The 18251-nt window shown below is 42.2% G+C and overlaps 1 protein-coding gene across 1 annotated transcript in view; it reads left to right on the forward strand.

Moving 5' to 3' along the window:
- The window catches only part of PLPP2 (phospholipid phosphatase 2), a 33112-nt gene extending 15343 nt beyond the window's left edge, over nt 1–17769 (forward strand). The window contains exons 2-6 of the mRNA XM_088478441.1: nt 12234–12385; nt 12795–13069; nt 13244–13301; nt 16020–16196; nt 16530–17769. Of these exons, the coding sequence (XP_088334567.1) occupies nt 12234–12385; nt 12795–13069; nt 13244–13301; nt 16020–16196; nt 16530–16661 (794 nt within the window). The 3' untranslated portion in view covers nt 16662–17769. The remainder of the gene's footprint in view (nt 1–12233; nt 12386–12794; nt 13070–13243; nt 13302–16019; nt 16197–16529) is intronic.
- The last annotated feature ends 482 nt before the right edge of the window (nt 17770–18251 follow it).

Genomic DNA, 18251 nt, shown 5'->3' on the forward strand with positions numbered 1-18251 from the left:
CCCTTTTTCACTTGAGACGATAATTAACATTAATTTAATTGACATGTTAACGGGCATTAACACTTTTAATCCGTGATAAGTTCACGGAGCTATGCTTTACAAGGGACTTGGCACAGGTTAACAGGCTATTTATCAGGGGTGGTTTTTCGGGTCTGATTACTCCCGAAAAAAATCTCTGTGAAGTGCTTCCTACTGGCTGCCTTCGGGGCTAATTGAATAGCTCCCGGGGATCAATTAGCCTTTGGTAAATTACCGCAGATAATTGAATTCCCCCATAGTGTCTTGTGCACTATATTTAAATTAGAAAACATCAAATTCCCACAGTGCTGTCCGCTTATGAGACAATCTGAAATATATCTGTGTGCTTTATGTAAATACAGATCACTACTACCTTTTGCAGCTCATCAAACATTGGCGCTCAGATGTTGGGTGAAGCCACTCTGAAATGACCATGAGTCCAACCAGGCATTAAGCATATAGCAATTGCATATATGCCTTAATGTGGCACAAATTTAGCTAAAGGGGATCAAATTTGCACTTGGAGAAACCATTTTGCAATGCAAAGACGTAATCTTTCATGCTTGTGAGGCAACAGTAAAGAAATTGTTGTCTTGCATAGTACACAAAGCAAAAAAGTGATTTTTCTGTGCTGTAATACCCATAAGTGTGCATGGTAGGAGCAAAACACTACATTGCTGAGCCCCAGAGCAAAATTCTGTGACAAAACATGGCTCTCACCACCTTCCCTTGGTTCTTCTGAGCATCCGCAGGGGAGGGCACATATGCAGTGTAGCCCTGTTTGTCCTTCACTGCAAATTCTGTGTTGGTTGGAGATGGGATCTGAAGTCGCTGCACCTAGTCAATGGTGGTTGTTCCACCACTGGGCTAAGCAGCTGTCAAAATTGTGGTTGATTAACTTGATGAAAAATATAATTAGTTGCTCTTCTATAATTAAATATATTTCACAATATTACCAAAAGGATTTGAACTGACTTATAATAGAACATTTAAGGTACTGTGTTTATAGAGGTTGAGTCTCCCATATCCAAATATTCCAAAATACGGAATATTCCGAAATACAGAATATTTTTAGCATGACTAAGTGAAACCTTTGCTTTCTGATGGTTCAGTGTACATAAACTTTGTTTGACGCTCAAAATTATTAAAATACAGTATAAAATAACATTCAGGCTCTGTGTATAAGGTGTATATGAAACAAATGAATTTCATGTGTATACACACAAACTTTTTTTATGCACAAAATTATAAAAAATATTGTATAAAATGACTTGCAGGCTGTGTGTATAAGGTGTATATAACACATACATGCATTCTGTGTTTAGATTTGGGTCCCATTCTCAAGATATCTCATTATGGTATGCAAATATTCCAAAATACCCCTGGTCCCAAGCATTTTGGATATGGGAGACTCAACCTGTATTTTCTTTCCCCTCTTTTAAATGTGTTGTACAAGTGTGGCGGACTCACCAGAAAACTAGCTGTAAGGGCTAACTACAGATACTAAATTACAATATTAATAATTACAATATTAACGTAAGCAAACTCATTTTATGTACAATAGAACAAAACGGAGATGTCTGTGCTACAGTGTGCCTGCAGTCAATGTCCTTTGGAATGGCCAGTCTATATTTAGAGGCGAAGAATGCCTTGCCTATGCAATAAGGTGAAAATTGCAAACTGATGATTATTGAAAAGAAGGTAGCTCAATTGATCACAAGGCAGTTTCTAATGTTATTATTATTACCAGTTATTTATATAGTGCACACATATTCCGCAGCGCTTTACAGAGAATATCTTACCATTCACATCTGTCCCTGCACCAGTGGAGCTTACACTCTATATTCCCTATCACATGCTCATACACATACACACTAGGGATAATTTTGTGTGGGCCAAATAACCTACCAGTATATTTTTGGAGTGTGGGAGGAAACCGGAGCACCCGGAGGAAACCCACGCAAGCACAGGGAAAATATACAAACTCCACACAGTTAGGGCCGTGGTGGGAATCGAACCCATGACCTCAGTGCTGTGAGGCAGTAACGCTAACCATTACACCGTCTGTAATGTTCCCGCTAAGCTGTTTCTGCGCCCGGCCCGATTTGAAATACCTGAAATGCATCCTGTCCTTATGGCAGCGCCCTGCTGACACAGCTGTAAACCCCCAACCTGCGGGCTGCAGTGTCCAGCAGGGGGGGTGGGCGGGCCAAAGTACCAGCTTGTGAAACAAACACCTGCAAGTGAATAGATGACTACATGGAGAGCTTGGTGCAGCCCAGCATCTCTGAGTACTGGGCACGCCCCCTACAGTGATGAAAAGACATTTTCTAGTGACCACGCCTCTTTTTCAGATGCTCCCGCATCTTGCCCTTCACTGAGAGCCACCCTGCCTACCCTAGAATTAACACTAGCTTGGTTAGCATTGCTGCCTCACAATCCTGAGGTCATGAGTTCAATTCCTGACCAAGAGACTATCTGTGTGGAGTTTGTATCTTCATGTCTGCATTGTGTTTCCTTTCTCGTGCTCTGGTTTCCTGGTAGATTCATACCCCTTTCAGACATAAGACCAGGGAAGGTCTCAGTCTGATAGGAATCAGTATGAAACGCCGCCGGCCGCCAGGCAGGGGTGAAGATCCGACAGCTGATTTAGGTAAGTAACCCTAACCCTACCCCCTACCCTAACCCTCCCTTAGGGGTGCCCAACTTACCTTCAATCGGTATGCTGGGCGTCGGGCTCCCAGCGTAGGTCTAATGACAGGCGTCGGGATTTCGACACCTGTCATTAGTACCTTGCCGGGATTTGACAGTCAGGAAGCCGCTGGTCGGCATTTCGACTGTCTGCTTCCTGACTGCATCCTGTCTGAGACCCCCATTCACACTACACCAAAAACCCAGGAAATTCCAGTGTTAAATGTGTTCACACTGAACCCTGGTCTGCCCTGGAAATTGGTGTGGAGTTAAAGGGGACATTTTGTTCACAGTAATGTAAAAATTTGCGTTTTTTGAGTAAATGACAGTTTGTTGTTTCCAATGTTTTTTTTTTTTTTTTATATTATAATTCAAAAGCAATAAATTTTTACATTTCAATAATACGATTATGAATATAGCCTTTTTAAAGCTTCGGTCTATACCAGGGATGCGGAACCTCAGGCCCGGGGACTGTATAAGGCCCGCCGAATAATTTGGTCTGGCTATCAGAGCTTTTTTCTGCTAGCCTCACCTGGCTAATAGGGAGCCTAGAATGGCAGCCTGCAGCCAGAATCTATGCAGCATCCTCTGGATGCTCCGGGCATTCCTGTAATCACCGGCGATTGCGACCACGCCCCGTTTGACATCACATGGAGAGGGAGCGTGGCCTGCACCGAGCCCGCAAATAAGGTTATATCAAAATGGCCCTCTGCAGAAAACTGGCTTCCCACCCTTGGTCTATACAAAGTCAATATTTTTACATAAAAAGTTAAACATAAAATACACACTTACATTTGTTTGCTCCCCAGTCATGTGGTCCTGGATGACTGCAGATGCACGGAACAGCCAATGAGAAAGTTTTCTTAAAACCTGGGTTTGATGCATTCACATTAGAACCTACCTGGGTTGCACCCGGGAAAAACTGGTAAAGAGCAGGGTCATGGCCCAGGACTTTGACTTAGGTCGTTTCTGTTCACACATAGCAAAAACCTGGGTTGATGCACATTCACGGCCAAAAACCTGGCTTTTTGCTGTATGTCTGAAAGGGGCATAATTGGCTTCTGACAGTAATTAATAATAACCCTAGTGCAGGGGTGGTCGGACTTTTGTGACCTGAGATCTGCTTTTTGTTCACTTACAGATATGCCCAGCTATTGTGTTGCCGATGGCGGACTAAAGATAGGCGTCGAAATCCCTATGCCTATCATTACCCCCACTACAAATACCGACACCCGGCATACCGAGCGAAGGTAAGCCAGGTGTCTTAGCGACTAGCCGCGGGGGAGGGAGGTTTAGGGACCCCAGGGGGGACCGGGTTGGGGTAGGCAAAGGGGGGGGTTAGGGTTAGGCACTGCTAGGGAAAGGGGGTTAGGCACCCCCCCGGGAGGGTTAGGTTTAGGGTGCAGTGAGGGAGAGTAAGGTTTAGGCACTAACAAGGGGGAGGTTAGGGTTAGGCACCACTAAGGCAGGGTTAGTGGGGCGAGAGGGGAGGGTTAGGTTACTTACCAGTCCCAGACGTAAATTATGTCAGTCGGGGTTCCGCTGTCGGTATTTGATCCGGCAGCTATTCAGCCACCGGCATTAAATACAGATTCCCGCTATGCTGATGTTTGCTCTGTTGAGCTATTTATTTTTGTAACTGCGAATTCTCTTAACTGTACAATGGCAATCGCAGTTGCTTATCGAATGGCTGGCATTAAAGGCGGTGACTGCATATTTTTGCAAATGTAAATCCATAAGAAATCGCAACCGCACATACATAGAGTCCACCTCTGAGTCAGGCTGGAATCGGTATGAAATACCGCCGGACATAAGCCCGGCGGATGTAATACAGACGCTGGAGGGCAGAAGACTGAAGATCCCTCCCCGAACCTCCCGCATAGTGCCTAAATCTAAGCTATACCCCCCCACACCCTGCCGCTGTCTGCCGACGCCCAGCTTACGTTCGTTCCTGTTGCCGGGATTTCGGCGGGTGGATAATGATAGGAGTCGGGATTTCGACGCCTATCATTAGTCCCATGAAGGGATTTCACAGTCGGAAAGCTGGCCGTCGGCATTTCGACTGCCGGCTTCCTGACTGCAAACTGTCGGGCTCACAGGCACTATGCTGCACACAGGCGCACTGATTTTGTTTTCCCAACAGCTCTCGCGCACACAAAATACAGTAGTAGTATTATACAACAGCTCACATACATAAAATACAACAGCTCACATATGTAAAATACAGTAGTATTATACAACAGCTCTCACATACGTATAATACAGTTGTATTATACAACAGCTCACATACATAAAATACAGTAGCATTATACAACAGCTCACATACGTAAAATACAGTAGTATTATACAACAGCTCTCACATACGTATAATACAGTTGTATTATACAACAGCTCTCACATACATAAAATTCAGTAGTAGTATTATACAACAGCTCACATACATAAAATATGAGTATTAAACAAAAATGGCAAGCACAAAAAATACATCCAGTCATTTAGAGGTGTACAAAGTTGCCACAATCCTCTTACATCCCTCGCCCCATACCATACACTTGTAATAAACTGTAATTATCTCCACTGCTTAATATATAGAGTTGTCTTATTTTAAAAATAAATACATCAGTCAGTGTCGGTGTGTGCAACAGGGAGCCAATGCTTGGGGTGGCATGGTACCAAAGCAGGAGTAGGCTGTGCTGTGACAGCGTCACCCTGCAGCCCCATTACCGCACATAACACAATCACTCCCCACACACTACCGGGAGAGGCTACGGCACTTGCAGAAAGTTTGCTGCTATCCGTCTGGGTATGTGCTTGGTGCTGTGAGGAGCCTATGTGCTGGTGGGACAGCAGCTCCCCATGACGCTCGGCATGCTCTGTGGGGCCAGGCAGGCTTACAGCAGCTGCCTCCTTACAGTGCGAGTGTGAAAAGGCAATCTACCTTTTGGCCAGGTCTGTCCTAGTGTGTATGTGTGTCCATGTGATGGTTCATGTAAATGGTAAGCTCCCCTGGGACGGGATGCAATCGGCTTCCCGACTGCTTTATACCGGCGAGGATTAAATGACAGGCGTCTATATCTAGACGCCTGTCATTTTCCCGACGCTGGGAAACAGGCGCCCGGAATCCCAATCGAAGGGATGCCGGGCGCCGCGACCGGACAGCCGCGGGGGGGAGGGTTAGGTTTAGGGCTCCTGGGGGGGACTTAGGTTTAGGCAGCGGGGAAGGGGGTGGTTAGGGTTAGGCACTTGGGGGGGATCTCTGCTTCTCTCGGCCTGCCGCGGACGGGATTCGAACTGCCGGCCAGAGGGACGGCGGTATTTCATACCGATTCCTCTGGGACTTGTATGAATGACTGAAATATTCTCTAAAGTGCTATGTAATATACGTGCACTATATTTATTAGCAGTTATTTATAAAGCACACATATTCCGCAGTGCTTTATAGAGAATATTTGGCCATTCACATCAGTTTCTGCCCCAGTCGAGTTTACACTCTTAAGGGGGCAATTCAATTAACCGATGTGAATAGCGCCGGGAAAGATCTCCCAGAGCTATTCAATTGTTTCCCACGCGCCTGGCACTTAGTCGGGAGATGCCGGTTAGTGTGCCTTAAGCCGGCTCTCCGGCTTTTCCCGACTTGGGTACTGGCTGCAATGTTGGTAGCATCAAGCTGAAAAACTGCATTGCGGCCGACCTTTAGTTCGATTTCTGCTTGCACTCTCAGGATGCAAGAAGAAATCCTTTAGTCGGGCTAATGGCTAAAGAGGCAACCTTCTATATTGTGTAGCACTCTAACAGGGGTATTCAATATGGAGCGAAAACTGTTTTTGCGATGTTTTCGCACCGATGACGTAATTTTCGCAGGTTTTGTTTTTACACCGTATTCAATTTCAAAGACCTTTCGCAGGTTCGAAATGTCTTTGAAAAAAAAAACGGGGATAACTTTTCACCATTGAATAGGTGGCGAAAAAAAGTGCAGAATTGGGGTTTAGGGGTGCAGGCTAAAAACAAATAGCCTGCACCCCTGGGAATGACATTTTAAAAATAACTGTCAAAAAAAGTTTTAAAAAAAAATAGGGACACCCCAAAAAATTAATTAAAAAATTGGGGTGAAAAAAAAAGGAAAAAAGTGTTTAACAATAGGGAAATAGGTTCAGGGCTATTCTGCAAGTATGCGGCAGGTGTTTTCTAGAATAGAATTATAGCCGCAGGTGCATAGTTGCAGAATTTAAAAAAAATTACTTTAGGGACATAAAAATATGCTAGTACCCATTTTCATGTACCCCAAATTTGATGGGACCACTTAAAAAAACGAAAAAAATAACAAGTGCTCTTCTGCGTCACTTCTTCAATGTCGGGAAAAAAACACCTGCTGCGGCTATTTAAATCCCCGACTTTCATTTGCAGGCTAAAACGGGGGTACCCATAGTGATCCCCCATATTTTTACAGCTTTAGGGGGGTCCTACAATTTATTCCAGGAAAATTTTGTTTTTTTTACGCAGATTCCACTTTGCAGGTTCCCATTTTCGTAGCTTGTATATTGAATACGGGGATAAAGTGGGCGCGCGCCCAATTCTTTATCCCTAGAAAATCTCCGATGTGGAGCGAAAAGTCCAGCAAGGACTTTTCACTCCCATATTGAATACCCCTGTTAAAGTTGAACATAAATATTACATACAAATGCACTATTAAAACTGTATAGAAAGGGTCCTGGGCATATGAGATCAAAAAGACACCACTACTACATAGACTTTGGTCTCTGCAATGCAATGTCCACATTAATTGGTAATCCTGCATACAATAGCTGTTATGGTGCGTACACACGGGACGATTTTTTTAACGATTTGACGTTAATGACAAATCGTTCAAAAATCGCTCAGTTTCTGAGGTATAACGATGAACGAAAACTGCAAATGCGCGCTCTCATTTGTAGTTTTCGTTCATCGTCAGGTTGGACAGGAAGTTCAGACAATCTTGTCAGATTGGACATGTTCGGGGATGAGAGAGGGAGCCCGGCACTGAACAAAATCGTTCTTGATTTTGTTCAGTGTTTTGTGCCCAGTGTCGTTAACGACACTGAGCACAAGTTGCCAGGGACACATGGGACGATGTTCGTTCAGGGAGCATCATCCCGTGTGTAAGTACCTTTACTCTGTCAATGTGATATGCATGGAGATGGTAACTTCCAGCACTGAAGCAGTTAGTGGAGAAATCCCTCCTGTATATTTTCGCTTTCTATCATGGTTGAGCAATTGCACATCTGGCACACGTATACAGTGGTGTAGGGTATTCCTAAAGTCCCTTTCCGTTAACCAGCCAGGAGTACAAATCCTTTACAGCATATTCATATCAGTTAGAATAATTTATTTTCTTTAATTTCTTCCTGTAGATGAATGGATACATATTTCTGTTATTTTGTTCATTATTTTGATACATGAATTTTGGTTATGCTGCATTGAATTGGGTATATTTTCCTCTCTGCGACTAATGTAGGGTACACACTTGAATGACAAATCGTTAGATTGGCCGACCCACCGATCAATCTAAAGAACACCTAGGGCATTTAATATGACGGGAGTGTCATAAACCTCCAGGCTTGTGTATACCACACTCTGCACAGGAAATGAAAAGATTAGTTATTTAGTTTTTGTGATTGATGTTTTCTTTATCCAGTGGGGTAGTGTGTTTTGAAAGTGGGATGAGTTGTGTCTTTTATTAATTTACAGGTTCTCAAACTTGGTCCTCAGGACCCCAAACAGTGCATATTTTCCAGGTCTCCTCACAGGGGTCAATCAAATTGCGAGTAGCGAGTTTGTTTCTTGAAACTCGCAGACTTCGAAGCGTGCTCCCGAGAATTCTCCAATCCAATTAAAATTGCCTATTCGAACAAATGAGATATGAGAGAAATGCATGAAAAATGTGGGGAGACCATCCTAGACATCTAAATAGATTGGATAATTTATTTAGCAGGACCGTATAGAAGGCTGTTTGTGAGCATTAGGAAGGTACTATAGGTTTTTAAATGCTGTCAATTGGCTGATTTGTGGGGGTTTTTTTGTTTGTTTTTTTAAATGCAGGAAAATGATCAAAAACAAACTTTTTTCATTCAATCTCAACGAAAAATGCAGGAAAAAGGGCAATTATGAGGGCACCTTGAAAAAAAAAATAATTATTTTTCAATTAAATTATTGTAACTAAATTTGGGGTGCCTAAACTAACGAAAAGTTGAGTTTGGGGTAATTTGTGGACAATTTTTTTTTTTTCACCCCAAAAAATGTCATGTGATTATTGGACTAATTAAGCTAATTGGAAACTTCCAATTGCCTATTTAGTCATTGGGGGGTGTCCAAGGGATTTAGCACAGTGTCCTGACTTTTAACTTTTAAAATAAATATTTTCCTTCCCATCTCTCACCAGTAAACAGTTGGGAAGCCGGCGGACGCAATGCCGACCACCAGCTTCCTGACTGCTAAATCCCGGCAAGGGTTAAATGACAGGCGTTGAAATCCTACCTACGCCGAGAGACCGGTGCACGGCATCCCGATCGAAGGGATGCTGGGTGCGGACAGCCGCATGCGCAGTCGGTTGGTCGGTCGTGTGTACACACAAGCAGATTTAAACGATATACTGTATCTTTCAGATATATTGCATCTGACTTGCAGCACAGCTGATGCAATATATCTGTGAAAGATATGGACTGTAAGAACAATATATCGCCTAGTGTGTACCCAGCATTATTAATTCAGTCATTGCCTTAGTACTGCTACTGTTGCTGTAGGATTCCTCATCAAATACACCCCACTGTCTAGGAAGTGATTTCTTGTTTTGTAACTTGCTAATTATATGGACGCCATTTGACTCCACATACTTTGCATTCTGGGGACAATTCTGTTATGCACAGGGAGATAGCATTGCTGAACAGAATCCCCTCCCTGGAGCTTTGCATCAGCTTGCCACAAAAACTGGACATAATGAACAGACAGACTTATGAAATAGGGACACGCAGGACTGATGGACGGGTGGGGGGTTTGTACTGGTAGTGTCTGCGGGATCAGCATGGGTGGTAGAGAGGGCTGACCGCATGGTTGGGGAACAGAGCAGAGAACATAGAGATGGTGGAAGCTCAGAGATAACCAAACTTAAAAGTGAATGAAGTCAAGTGACACCCACATAATTAACAAGAACCGTTGGCGTTCTCTTTCTTGTTTGTATTAATTCTCTTTAGTACATTGTGATCGTTCCATTTTGTACATAATTTCTGAGCCTTTTGCATTCTATTATAAAGCAGTGATACTGGCACTGTCCCCAAGTAAATCTTGCTATTTTGTTAAATGGTTAATACACTGTCCTATGTACTTTGAAACTCTCTACATCAATGGGAGCAATTCAATTAAACGCGAATTGAATAGCGCCGGGAGCGAGCTCCTTGTGCTATTCAATTCAGTGCGCTGTGTGGTCGGAGAATGCCGGTTATCGCGCCTTAACAAGGGTGTTAAGGCGCGTTAACCGGCATTCTCTGACCAAAGTGCCAGGCGCGCGTCTGTTAGCGCCGCTCTAAGCAGAAAAACAGCTGCGCGCCCGGCACTTTGGTCGGATTTCTCCTCGCATCCCCAGGGGGGTGCGTGAAGAAATCTTTAGCGCGCCCAAACAGCGCAGTGAATTGAATAGCTGCAGGAGCTCCCTCCCACAGCTATTCAACATCGCGTTGAATTGAATTCCCCCCAATGTGTTTCTTAAATCCAGTCCTGTGGGACCTAACCCCACCCAAACTAGAACAATTACAGGGATTTTATTCACCAAGCTTTGAGAGCGTTTGATATAATTCCAGGGCGGCTTTTCCATTAGTTCTGCTCTTGACACCTTGTCCAGTCTTGCTCTGACTTATAACAGTGGTCCCTAGGTAAACGAAGTTAAGGTTTTATTTCTCTTTTACCCTTGCATAATAAGCATATCCTTCAGTACTGTCCATAAGACTTAATCTGCATTTTTTCAGGCAGTTGTTTGCCTCAGTCTATTCACCTGTCACAAAAACAATCTCTGCACTATCTGTAGCCAGTATCCTATTACAAATATTTATGCTGAGGCCATAGAGCTACTACACCTAAAATACAAGCTGATTTATAAGCTGCATTTGTTTTTGTAGAATATCTACATGTGTCAGAACATGCATATAACCTGTGTACTAGTTACATGAAATCTGGTTGTTTATAGTTCCACTCGCAGTCATGTGGAGGCAAATTACACTGTGGTTGTTGAGGATTACTGCACTGTGGATAGCAAGGTGATAGCCTTGTGCTTGCCTGATCCTGTCTGCATGGTCACATAAGCTCATGCACGCATTGAGATATGAGGAGTGTCTCTTGGATTTCGCTTCTTTGTGCCCTTTACGGTTCAATGGCAATCAAATTGGATTGTATCATATTGTAAAGTGATTTCTAATTATCCGTTCTCCTCCTATATAGCTCCTGTATGTTTGGTCTCAGATATACTGTATACTGAGCAAATCATGGATTATAGTGGTGGTGGGACCTCTTTCTATTTCCGACTCTCCAGCAGTAATGAGGTTAGGTTGGAGGCTGCAAGCATATCGGCGCATTACCTAGACTTTTCCCAAATGTTTGAGTATTGTGAAATTTTTGCACTAAAAATTAAAATGTTGATTTAAAGAAAAAAGAACAAGTTGCGACTATTCATTTTAGTGTGATGGGTTGGATCAATGTTAAAAGAACAATCGTAACATTTGTTAAAGATTTATTAGACCTCTCTCAGGTTACACTCACATGTAGGAGTGAGAGGTGAGAGAATGAATACAGATACATGTTTTTCTTTTCCATGTGCCGAAACCAGCTAGACCAGCTGAGAAGAGGAGAGCTCAGACCTGCCCTTGTTAATCCATATGCTGCACCCTACTCTTTGATTCAACTCCCTTGAGTGTCATTATAGGACTCAGAATGTTCAGCATTAGTGAGGACTGGCGTTTGTGTAGCACTTCTCTATGCCAGCCTACCACCTCCTCTTTGTGTCCGATAATGAGGCACAGTGAAATAGAAAGTCTTTGCAGGGGATGTAGTCGGCATCCTAACCACCGGGATGCGGTTGCTCAGAATGCAGGCGCCGGAATCCCGACTGCTGACATCCCAACGGTTAGGTTAGGGTTAGGCTGCGGGAAAGGTGGGTTAGGATACTTATGAAATTCTGTCCTGACCACCAGCGTCCCGACTGCCGGCATCCTGTACCCAACCCTTTGGCAGTGGTGGGAATTATGCAGAACATATGCACACATTTATATGGTCAAGTTATTTATTTCAACAATCCAACTTTTTCCTCCTGCTATCGAGTATCTATCATTAGTGGCAGCACTTGCTAATAACAGTATTTGCTTATGGTGTAGGTTGTGTGAATGCATTTACATAAAGGAAGTACACAAAGCTATATTTTGTCTCTGCAGGCAGCAGACCCACCCACAAAACATCTTGCTTGATAATGACTGTTAGTGTTTTGTATGTGACCATGATCTCTCTTGCAGCGTCCTTGCCGTTTATTATTATGACACTGGTGAACAGGCCTTACAAGCGCGGATTCTATTGCGATGATGAGTCGATTAAATATCCATATCGAGAAGACACCATCACTCATGGACTGATGGCTGGAGTCACCATTTCCTGCACCGTTATCATTGTATGTATTAATAAGGTTCTAATTAAAAGTCTTAATATCATAAAGAAAAAACATTAAGTGTTAATGCATTTTTATAACATGGTGTGGATTGTTTTTGTTGCATATTAAAATAATTGTTTGAGTTTTTGTGTGCGCTTGCATAAGTGCAACTTTAGTGCATAAAGATATTATATATAACCATTTTTAAAGATAGTTTCCCAGAAGGAAGATGGTGGAGAGAAGGAGCCCAGTGAATTATCACAGCATATAAAGACCTTGTGCTCTAAATAGAGGGAGGGTTATGTCAGTAATCTTTTCCAAGCACGTGGTAGTACAGCGTTTTGAAAAAAAAATAAGTCCTAGCTCCTTTTGTGACCCATCCAGTGCAACTACTTTTTATTGCATAACTTATTCTTCATATGGTCCACAGATCACCTCTGGAGAGATGTACATGGTATTTTCTAAACGATTATACTCCCGCTCTGAGTGTAATAACTACGTGGCTGCACTGTACAAGGTGATAGGAACATTTCTCTTTGGAGCATCTGTCAGCCAGTCACTCACTGACCTGGCAAAGTACATGATAGGCCGTCCAAGGCCCAACTTCCTGGCTGTGTGTGACCCCGACTGGCCAACAGTCAACTGCTCCGGATATGTGACAAAGTTTGAATGCCGTGGCAACCATGCAAATGTTACAGAGTCCAGGTAAGAAGCATGAGCAGAAGGTGTGGGGGACCATCAGTGCGAGGTAAAGATTGTGATCTATCATGTGTTGGTGCTGTCTATGAACCCTCCTGGAATGGTGGTGTGAGGGGTACAGCATTCTTTATTCTGTTTCTGATTTTATACCTTTTGACATTCTTGTATTTTATATTTCAGACTCTCTTTTTATTCTGGACACTCATCATTTGGAATGTACTGCATGCTCTTCCTTTCAGTAAGTTTTATATATAGATATTGTGATGAGGGGGGTTGTCTCTCACCTAAACTGCCCACATTCTGGTGGAATCCGCTCCCTCCAAGGGAGGCTGGAGTGAAACCTGTGCGTTCTGCATTAGCAGTGGAGGTGTGGATTTCCAGGCTTTCACACTTACACAGACCCAGCTGGAATAATCACTGGAGCATAGGAAGGTTTAAAACTCTCTCACACCTGTTGCTCCTGGCCCTGATGCTGATTAGCAGCCAGGTTCAGGGGACACAGTGTTTTGTGTGTGTGTGTGTGTGTGTGTGTGTGTGTGTGTGTGTGTGTGTGTGTATTACAGCTACACTTTATGGGGCATAATTGTCGATATATTTTTTTTTTCACTAAATAATGGGAATACAGGTGTTTTCACACCCTTTCACATTATTTTAGTTTCACCTAAATGTATCAGAGTTTTTTAATGAGTTTTCGTAAAAACTCCTCCAAGCCCTTCAATTCGCATTCTTTTAGTGAGCAGTCCGCATTTTTCTACTAATATTGTGAAATGCGATCTGTCCAAATTTACTACTGTTAAAATGTAACATATTTTCAGAAGCTTTGCAATAACGCCATCAGATGGAATTATGCAGGCTTCCCTCCGATTCTCCTCCTCTGCCCTGCCTGCTTGCTGACAGGCAGAGTAAGGTCTGGAGCCGACTTCTGTGATCAGCCTGTGCGTGTGTCAATAGAGAAAATAATTCTATAAATAAAATGAAGCTTAACTGCACCACGATTGGTGATCTGTGGACTCCTTCTATGTGACCAGGTTGGCTAAAGACCTGCCTGGCACCTCAACTGACCTCAAAGATCAGCTGACCCTGAGGTCACAGAAGGAGCCCACTGATCCCAGAGTGCAGATAAGTTTTTTTATTTTATTATTATTTTCTTTTTTAAACTATCTATTTTTTTCTGATCAGCCTGTGGGTCTATTCAGACATGCCGGATACAGGGGCACTGAGGCTGGCGCATGCGCAGAAACATTCTTAGGGTAGTTTTTGCAAACAATACACTGCGATGTGCTTATAGGAGATTCACCAGGACAGTGTTTTCTCGCAAGCTCTATGCTGCGATGCAATTTTTAATACATTGCTGCGAATATATAAAATTTTGGATTGCGATAAATAATGCCTTTCTCTCTTCTGAATTTCTCACCCCCCTTTTTTTTTTTTTTTTTGTTTCCCTACAGTATGATTAGTGACACATAAATGCTTTGTGCGATTGCATAGTTTTATGCTTAGGAACCTGGTACCTTGGCACTCCATTTGCTTGCAGGTCACAAAGAGGCATTTTAAGTGCTGATTCCTGTCTCACAAGATCTAATTTTTTATGGATACTTTCTGCAGTGTTTGTAGTGCACATGAGAACTAGAATGCCATGTACTATGCCTTATCTCGGAACCAGACACTGTGCACACCTTATAAATGTACAGTAGAACACGTTGTTCTAATTTTAGATGTGGGTGTGGCAGCCTGCGCGTTTCGATTATACAGTGCCTTGGTGCTGCCTAAAAATATTCCGTGTTTCTTGCTCTTCTAAACAAATATTAATATGGATATAAGCACAACTCATGGATAATATAAAGTTATGCCATTGGTTTATAAAATATTTAATATACTTGTCACTAAATTAATGTATTAAAACACAAAAAAAACACATTTGGAATGAATAAATATGGCTATTTTTAATTCAAATATAATATAGGGTGTGTGTATGTGATCATAGATATATATATATATATATATATATATATATATATATATAGTGATAGAAGCACAGGTGAAGTGGTTAGTGGCAGGTAAATTTGTCCTAGGTTTTTGGCCTATATGTTCTAAAAAGAAAAAAAAAAAAAACACCAGGAGAAGTCTGTGTTTTGTAAGCAGACCAGAGTATCGGCTTTTGCAAAAGCCGGTTTGGGTCCTAGGGGTGTGGATGTGAGGAGAGGGAGGGCTCCATCCACAGGCCACTCCGGGTTTTGGGCCTTTCAGCCTGGTAACAGGCTCATTAGGGCTTGAAGCTGGAAATGGCTAATATAAGATGGGTTTTTGGCTGAGAGTCTCGCACCTGGGAGAGCAGGCAGATTAGCTGGTTCAGAGACACTTGGTGATAATCCCTGTAAGGTACTGTGCACGTGTTTTGTTGATGGTGAGGGCAATAGACCCTACCATTATTATAGAGATAATAAAATGTGTGTGTGTGTTCTAAAGAGTTCTTTTATATATTCAACATTAGGGACATGGCAGTTGGACCCATATAGTACTGTTTTTCATTAATAAAGTTGCATATTGAATATTTTTTATAGCACATTGCTTTGGATCACTATTTTTAATTGAGATACTTTTTAATTGACAATGTAATATGATGGTTTATTACTTTGCAATGTGCTAACACAGATGGTACTGTACAGTGTCTATGATTTCTATTTATAACATTGTGTTTTTAAAACTCAAAAATGCTTTTTATTAATTTTTTGGACAAAATGAACATTTTTATGCCCAGTACATTGTAATAACATTTTGTTGAAACACTCCAAAATGACTTGTGAAAAGGAATTTTAATCTTCAACTTTTTGTAATATATCTGGTACACATTTCATAGTAATTCCTACCCATATTTGCACCTTATTTTGTATAATGTGTAGAATGTATCTTTTGCAACCAAGTCTTAATACAGAATCATTTATTCCTGTCTATCTAGTTATATATCCAGGCTCGGCTGTGTGGAAAGTGGGCTCGCCTCCTGCGTCCCACAGTGCAATTCTTTCTCTTGTCCTTTGCTCTGTATGTTGGATATACACGTGTCTCTGATTATAAGCACCACTGGAGTGATGTTCTTGTGGGACTGCTTCAAGGAGCCGTCGTAGCTGCACTCACGGTAAGTTTGCTCTTCACCTGAAGTGGGCAATAAGCGCCATCCAGCTGCTATGGGACTACACTGGGATGTCCTGCCACAGTTCATATGGTATCAGGGCATGCTAAAACTGTGGTAAGGCATGTGTAGTTCAACCGCAGCTGGAAGGCTACTTATTGGTCACCCTGCTCTAACTGATCTTCAATTTCATTTAAATGATTTGCTCCTCTAGCTTGTTGTATTCATACTCCTTTTTTTTTTTGTTTCATTCAGCAATCCTCCGTCACATTATGATAACTATTGATCTCTTACCTCGTTGATGGTACTTTTATCTGCTCCTTATTTTTTCCTCTCCAGGTGCGCTATGTTTCAGACTTCTTCAAAGTCAGACCACCTCTCCAGTGTAGTAAAGACCCTCTTGAGATCAAGCCAAGTCTGCAACTATGTGAGTCTGACCAGAATCACTTTGGGTACCTGGGAGGATCGTGAGGTTTCTCTCTGCCCCTCTGAGCTGCACCAACCACATTGTTGAGGTTTGTAAGACTGGAAGACTCCACTATTGTCATCTGGCCGCTGCAGGAGGCTAATGGACTGAACAGGCGGGTTTCTACTGGTTGAAACGTGCTTGGATTTTATTTTCGAAGATCCTATGACCATCTTTTTTTTTTTATTTGTTTTTTCAGCACAAAAGCCAAAGTAACTTTTTATATAAATATATATAGATATATGGAGAGATATCTAGAAAAGTAAATGACCCTATATATGAAATGTATGGCAGATTAAGAATGAGTGTGTGTGGTCTGAGTGCGAGTGCGCTTCTTATTTTGTGTAAGATTGGTGCTTGGTGTGTTTTTGGATTATGTGTGCCAGATAGACATTGAGTCTTCCATATCCATGGACCAGCTAATTGCTAGCCTGTGGTTAGCATCAGTAGGATGAAAGGCCTACTTCGGAACCCAACTATTTTCCTCTGCAGTGTACAATCTAGCCCCCTGGTGGAGAGGATGCTGCAGAGCAGTTGCCCCTGTTGTTGCCTGGTGTATCTGTGATCTGTGTTGAAACCACTGCTTTACATCTCTCAGCTTTCAGATTAATAACCAGAACCTGTGGGGAGGGGTAAACGATAAGAACAGCCTAAATTTTGTATATATTACTTTATTGGGTTTTATGTATGTCTTAATCTCTGAGACTGGCTGTAAATAAAGCAATCACCCATACTCCTATGTCAGTAAATAGGTTAAACATTTCTATATTTTCTGTGTTTCGTTCTTACAGTTTTGATACTGTATTCTTTTCTAGTCTTCACCCCTGACTTCTTACCACTTTGTACAGTTTAGCCTCCCTTCTCCTTTCCTTCACTCTCTAAAGTCTGAATGTTGAGGTGGAATAAGACAGTGTTTCTTCATCATTCCTGTTTTTTACTGTATGGTGGTAGCTTCACTGTGAGTTAGAAGGTAACCTTTGATATGGCAAGGAATCTGGTCTCCGGTGATGCAGCACATACATAACCACTGGACAGTCAGAATGTCTATTATGTACTTATATTATTTTGTATTTTGCAAAATAAACAGTGGTGGACACCCGCCCACTTTCCATATGTCGTCTTCTATTCTCCAAGTCTGTTTCATCTGACAGCTACTCTGGGGGTGCAGATAAGCAGGACTGGCCACAGTGTTGGCATCTGTTATGTCACTAACGACAATAAGTAGTGTTTGAGCTGTGTAATACTCTTATAGTTGCAAATGGTCAGGAATGCTGCCCACCTGTAATTGGTGCCTATATGTTTGTCCTTCAGAGGCAAAAAGAGAAGGCTGTCCCAATCAGGTCCATCTTACTCTTAAAAAGCGGGATTATCCTCTCATTCAGATTCTATGTATGCGTGTGTGTATATATATATATATAATATATAATGTAGTGGCCACTGTTAAAAGTCTTGATCTGTATGAGCAGATAGGGGTTTTTTTTCTGTCTGGCTTTAAATGTGAACCTTTTTTGAGGGTTTATTAAAGGGTTATTACTCTATCACCTAAGACTTAGGTGATCAGTATAACATGACTGCCCCATGTAAAAACAGTGTGC

Source organism: Taudactylus pleione, unplaced genomic scaffold, assembly GCF_031769625.1.
Source record: "Taudactylus pleione unplaced genomic scaffold, aTauple2 ptg000214l, whole genome shotgun sequence".
NCBI classification, from domain to species: domain Eukaryota; kingdom Metazoa; phylum Chordata; class Amphibia; order Anura; family Myobatrachidae; genus Taudactylus; species Taudactylus pleione.